Source organism: Musa acuminata, chromosome BXJ2-8 (genome assembly GCF_036884655.1).
Source record: "Musa acuminata AAA Group cultivar baxijiao chromosome BXJ2-8, Cavendish_Baxijiao_AAA, whole genome shotgun sequence".
Taxonomy (NCBI): Eukaryota; Viridiplantae; Streptophyta; class Magnoliopsida; order Zingiberales; family Musaceae; genus Musa; species Musa acuminata.
Window position 1 is genome coordinate 11,366,197 of NC_088345.1, and position 6,514 is coordinate 11,372,710.

Genomic DNA, 6,514 nt, shown 5'->3' on the forward strand with positions numbered 1-6,514 from the left:
GTCTGACCTTGGTGTTGGCGTGGCGTGAAGAACTGAGCTTGAGCAGGGTATGAGCGAGGGTCGGTCGTCGTCCTCCTCTGCCTCGGTTAAGCGCGCGGGGTCAAGCAACGATGAAGTCGTTGTCTGAGAGCTGATGATGTCAGTGCATGTCGAGTCAGCATTATTGTCCTTCTACTCGATCAGAATGGCACCCAGGTGAGGCCGACATCGTGACACGTCGTGTCGCCATTATTACCCCTATCAATACTCACACCCCCTTCATCTGACACCAACACCCGACCAACTTAACGCGACGCAGAAGCAGGTGCACGCATCGAGGCCCGGGCATCAGAGCCCGGTCAGTCGCGGGCCCCACGTTAATCCACGAGTTTCGTCACTCTTTTCGATCAATCTCCACTGGTTTCCGCCGATCAGATCGGGGTATTCTTTTACGTATTTCTTTGGTTAATATTAAAACAACATTGCAAGAAAAAATGAAATAAAATAATAAAAAAACTGAGCCTGGGAAATATCACATCATCGAAAAAGCACTTGTATGATTACGTCTCATGTGGCTTTTGGAGTTAATAATCTGTTCCATCTTATTCTTTTAAATGATCCATGGATATATGAAATTATTCGACACAGTGCGGTGTCACTACCGCTGTGCGGAACTCGGGACACCCACGTGATCGCACAGCCTTGCCAACGTGCCAACCAACGGTTGCATGTAGGTGCTTTACTTGGTAGTTGGCTGTTGCACAGGTCGGGCAGGAGATCCAACATAATAATATATTATCAGGTCATTGAACTTGCCACATCATCCTCTTTGGGTTTCACCATCTGTCTCAAACAACAACAAAATTTCATGTTTGGCAACATTACATGTGGATCACACAAGTTCCAATATTGTGGACTTTCCTGCTTGTCTATGAATCCACATGTGAGAGATGAGGAACAAAATACTTGACACAACATAAATAAATCAATCAATAAAATACTTGAACACAAGGCAATCAAACCAACATATTTTCTACGAACTGATAGAAGATGATTCATTATTGTCTCCAAAGGGACTTGATTATTAACATACATAACAGGTTTGTAGGAAACATTTAAGGATTAACTTTGATACACTTGACATTACAAGTTCAATATTTTGTATATTCATACATCACAAGCCAAGAGGGTCTCAGACCAGGCATAGCTAAATAAACCTGTGCCGTGTAACAGCTACCAGTACTCCCTCCTCCATGCAACAAAGCAGTCTTAGCTACAGACTCCCTGAAAAACTATGCATCCCAAGGAAATCCAAGTTTGAGTCGCTACAGCTTGGAGGTGGCGAGCTTGACCAGGTCTTTCCTTAATATTTTCCCTGACGGATTCTTTGGAATGGCCGATACAAATGCTACCTTGCGGATTCTCTTGTACGGAGCCACCTATTATTGGTATCACAAATGCAGGACGTATCAGACAAAGCAACTCTTATAATCTGTAGCTTCACTACACTATCATAATAATTGACATCAAAGAGTTCAAACAAAGAATCGACTGTAGCCCGTAAATAAGACCTCATGTATGGAGAGAGAGATCGACATAACCCAACTTGCAAAACTTGAATTCATCGGAAATTGTATATATTTCTAATGTGTGGCCTGAATAAGTTTTGAATAGATGAATTTTTCCTTTCTGATACTACTTCACCATAGGAGCAATATCAATGTCATCGCATCAAATAGTTGACGGGACGGATAGCATTATTACAGTGCGAAGATGCACGACCTTTCATTCCCTAAATTTCAAGAGAAATCGATAGTTGCAGGAAACTACGTCAGATTTACGCTTATATACCACGGATAGGAAATGTTCGAATGCATATATACCTGTCTCCCTACGAATTTGATCACTTCCTCCTCAGACAAATTGCTCCCATCCTTCCTCACCACATACGCCATTGGGATCTGACCAGCTTCCTTATCCGGATACCTGCATTCATTACAGTACACAGTTTTTCGATCGATTGCGGTGGAATGCTCGACAGCTTGACAATAATTGCTTGATAGAGATTATTACGGTATCACTGCAGCGTCGGCGATGTCAGGGTGTGTCAGCAACAGGGCCTCCAGCTCCGCCGGTGCTACCTAATCGATCAGAGATAAGAACAAACATCCACCATTTCATCAGATCCAACGTGCGTTAGTAACCAGCAGGAGTCGACTCCGTAAGCCGAGTCTTATTACCTGGTATCCCTTGTACTTGATCAGCTCCTTTAGCCGGTCAACCACGAAGAGGTATCCGTCCTCGTCGATGTAGCACAGATCTCCCGTCCTCAGCCATCCGTCCTCCACCAGCGTCGTCCTCGTCGCCTCCGGCTTCTTGAAATACTCTGTAAATAAATCCATCACCAGCGAATCACATTACCAAACAACTACTGCTTTCCATTATAACGGCCGTTATAACGGAAAAATTAACACGTTGTTTCACTATTAATCGACAATATCGGAGTCAGCTACATCACTTATGTCCTAAAGAACGTGCTGTAACGGCTGATAACATCCCGTCATAATAGTTCGTAACGGCTTCGGCGTTGGGCGTTATGACGGATTGTGAGAGCAGGTGGGGCGAGTCGTTTGCGCCGCACCTTTCATGACGTAGGGACCGCGAAGCCACAGCTCGCCGGTGCGGTTCACGGGGAGGGCCGCGCCAGAGTCGGGGTCCACGATGCGGGCCTCCGTGTTGGGGGAGACCATCCCGGCGGTGCCGTAGCGGCGGCTCTCCTCCGCCGAGTCGGTGGAGGCGCCGATCCCCGTTGTCTCGGTGAGGCCGTACCCCTGCAGGATCTCCACCGCGGGGTACTTCTCCCGGAACCCCTCGATCACCTCCCGCCGTAGCGGCGCCCCGCCTGAGAGCGCCCGCCGGAGCCGGCCCAGCGGCAGCGGCCGGCTCTGGTTCGCCATCGCCACCAGGATTGGCGGCACCAGCGGCAGGTACGTCGCCCCATACTCGTTGATCGCCCGCACCATCTCCCCCAGCTCGAACTTGGACAGCACCACCACCGTCGACCCCGAGCCCAGCGGCCCCGTGGCGAAGGCCACCAGGCCGAACACGTGGAACATGGGGACGGTGCAGATGAAGGTCTCCAGCTCAGCGCCGTCCTCCAGCTTGAACCGGTCGAGGACGATCTGGACCATGGCGATGAGGTTGCGGTGGGTGGCGACGACGCCCTTGCTGGTGCCCGTGGTGCCGGAGGAGTAGAGCAGCGTGGCGGTGTCGTCCTGGCTCACGGCGCCGGCGGTCCGGGCCGGGTCCGGCTCCGTCGCGATCATCTCGCCGATGGTGGCAACGATCCGGCGGTCGTCCGATGGCCGCCGGCGGTCGTCGAGGAGGACGATTCGGAGATCAGGGGCGGAGGCGAGCTTAGGAATTAGGGCGCGGGTGGTGAAGGCGAGGACAGGGCAGGAGTCGGCGAGCTGGCAGCCGATCTCGACTGGGGTGTTGAGGGGGTTGGTGGTTGTGAGGACGGCGCCGAGGGACATGACGGCGAGGGAGACGACGGGAAAGTGGACCGAGTTGGGGGAGAGGAGGAGGACGACATGGGGCTTGCGGACGGAGAGGGGAGGGGAGGCGAGGGCGGTAGCGACCGCGGCAATGGACCGCCAGAGGGCAGTGAATGAGACGCGGTGGCCGGTGGAGGCGTCGATGAAGGCGGTGGTGCCGGAGTGGCGGCGGGAGGCGAGAAAGGCGGTGACGGAGAGGTTGGGATCGGCGGGAAGGGCGATGGGCGGCCGCTTGCTGTAGAAGGTCGAGTTCGCGTCGCAGTAGCCGCTCCGAGGGTCGACGCCACTCCTCGAGTACACCATTTTTCCCATCGGCCTTCCGCTCCGCACTCGTCCCTCTCGCTTTCTGTTTCACGTTTTTTCTTGTATATATATATAGATATATATTCTTGCTATCAATAATGGGACCGAAGGAGGCAGCGAGTGGCTCGTTGGAATGCGGACATGTTTAACGTGGGAATGGGACGGCGTTGTCGACACCGTAGACTCCATCAGATTTGCCACGAGTGTGGTCGCCACAATGGACTCCGTCAAATTAAATATTTCTTTTTCATTTTATCTTAGTCAAACACACACAACATGTGGCCTTTAGGCTCGTGACACGATTAGGTTGGAGACTTGACGGGAGTTTTTGGTTCGTCACCCGACTACCTCGCGGGTTGGGCCACTACCAGCTGACACGGCGGTCATCGAGGGAACAAGAGGGGCGGGTCCCTTTTCGTTCGGAGATTAGAGTGACTCGGGTCGGGACGTGCAGTGTTGGAGAATCTGACGCATTCGGTCCACCTTTTGGTGACGGCTGTCGATCGGACTGTGTGGAGGAAAAGGTTGAAGCAGACGCACCTCATCGTGACATGAAGAGGTTGACTGAGTGACTTTTTGTTTTCACTCTGCTATCTTCATCGTCCAATTCCTTTGATCCTCTCATCCAATCCGTCCATTCATATAAGGCCCACACGTGAATGGGCCTAGAGTAATAAACGATTGGATTGGATGTGATTGATTGAAGAAATCTTCTTTTGCTTGTACACAGTGTTCCTTGTAAAAGCATAGTATCTTAAGATCTTGCTCTATCTATTAATATGCATCCTCCAAAATCAAAAGGGCCCAATATGTCGCTTACCTTTTTTTTTTTAAAAAGTACTTAACATGGTGGGACTGTTTGTTAATGGCGATTTATATGAAAAAGCCTTTTTTTTGGGATAATATCTGTAATTTTTTATTTAATATCTTTTTAAATATCTTAAATACCCCTCTTGTCGCTTTGACCCTATTATTTATATTCCGTCGAGATGTCTACTTTTGCCTTATTATTTTTGGCCCATCATGATTACCTTTGTTTTATCGTGAGCCATATCACTATAATCCTATCACTTTTATCTAGTCGGGGTTATATATATGTAAGGGCTTTTAAGATATTAAAAAAATAAAAATAAAAATTAATTATGGAAGAGGTCATCCCAAAAAATTTAAAAATGAGAAATTTTTTTTATATAAATTACCCTTCGTTAAGCCTCTTTATTATAGATATTCTTTTCGATCTATACTGGTACATATATTTCTCTTGGCATCTTGTACTTCCATTTTTTATTGACAATCATGCCAGACTTCTCCTCCATGGCAGAATGTTTGGCTCTTTTCAAAGTTACGTTGTGCCAGAGAAGAAGGCTATGGATGAACATAGATTTTGTTTCCATTGGCACTAGAAAGTTGCATTTCTGAGTGCCATGATACCCAAGGATTTTGTTCCCCTAATCTTTTGAAAGTTCAATTGACTCTTTCGAAAGTCCATTGGATTAATATGCTCCCTCGATCTTTTAGGCTTTGTTATTGAGGATATTAAATCTCTCCTCCTACATATGTTTTGTCTTCCTTCGATTCCTGGACGGCCCAAGGCTCCATTTTTATCCATAAGCTCTCACCGAATCCCGAAATGAAATAGAAACAACAACAAAATTGATGCGCTGCACCTTCTCCGAAGTCTTAAATGATGAGGCCATTTAGCATAGAACATTGCGTGCTATATTCATTAGATTGTATGACTATAGATTAATGCGAAGTAGATGGTAGATGCATAAATTATGATAATTTATTAACTACAAATGAGATGTCTAAATGGGCAAGAGCCAAGTATTATAAGAATCTAACTACTTGTCGATATTGAGTGGGTTCGACTTCCATCACATAATTTCGGTGATTCACTGGTAAAAAGGAGAGTTGTAATATCTTTTGTATCATGCATGTTTATCTTTAATAATAAATCTTGAATGTACTTTTTTATGATAGGAAGAGACCTCAAGATATATATATTGCTTCCACTCCCAAAAAGTAACTCAAGGTTCCTAGATCTTTGAGGAAGAATTGATATGTGATGAATGCTTGGATCTCAATATGATTATTACCCATAACAATAATGTCATTCACATATACCAAAAGATTTATTATGCCTCTATTTTGTCATCATAGAAATAATAAGGTGTCAGACTTGGAATTGATAAAGTCAATTTAAGTAAAAAACCAGCCAAGTTCGATGTACCAAGCTCTTGGAGTTTAACAAAGTCCATAAATAGCTTTTTGTAGTTTGTAAACATATTTTGGATACTGAGGATGGATTAAACCAAGAGGTTGTTGTATAAAGATGTCTTCAATTTGACTCCCCTGTAAAAAGGCATTGTTAATGATGAGTGCAATAATGGCGAAACGACGTGAATGACGTCGGCCACCCTGTACCGTGACTTCACTCCACGGTCAAACGAAACCCTGGGACGCCGTCCCAGGCGCATTAACGCCCGGACTGGATCCCGTCCGTCACCACAACACCCTCACCCCTCGTCCAACGAGCCCAGCCCTGCGCCTTCCAGGGCTCGGTCAAAGGTAAGGAACACGCCAATCGAGACGCGCCATACCCTGCAGCAGCCCGGCCCCCAACACAGCCCCAATGGGCGTGTCAGACGCAGCGCGAGGTACTTACCCAGGCC

The 6,514-nt window shown here is 47.3% G+C and overlaps 1 protein-coding gene across 1 annotated transcript; it reads right to left on the reverse strand.

Annotated features, from left to right (window-relative positions):
* Positions 1–1,020: 1,020 nt before the first annotated feature.
* On the reverse strand, positions 1,021–3,899 carry LOC135619187 (4-coumarate--CoA ligase-like 4). The gene is made up of 5 exons (XM_065120950.1): positions 2,621–3,899; positions 2,220–2,365; positions 2,053–2,120; positions 1,863–1,965; positions 1,021–1,418 (listed from the first exon to the last, which is right to left on the reverse strand). The coding sequence occupies exons 1-5, from the start codon at positions 3,846–3,848 to the stop codon at positions 1,305–1,307; spliced, it is 1,659 nt and encodes a 552-aa protein (XP_064977022.1). The 5' UTR covers positions 3,849–3,899; the 3' UTR covers positions 1,021–1,304.
* Between the last annotated feature and the right edge of the window lie 2,615 nt (positions 3,900–6,514).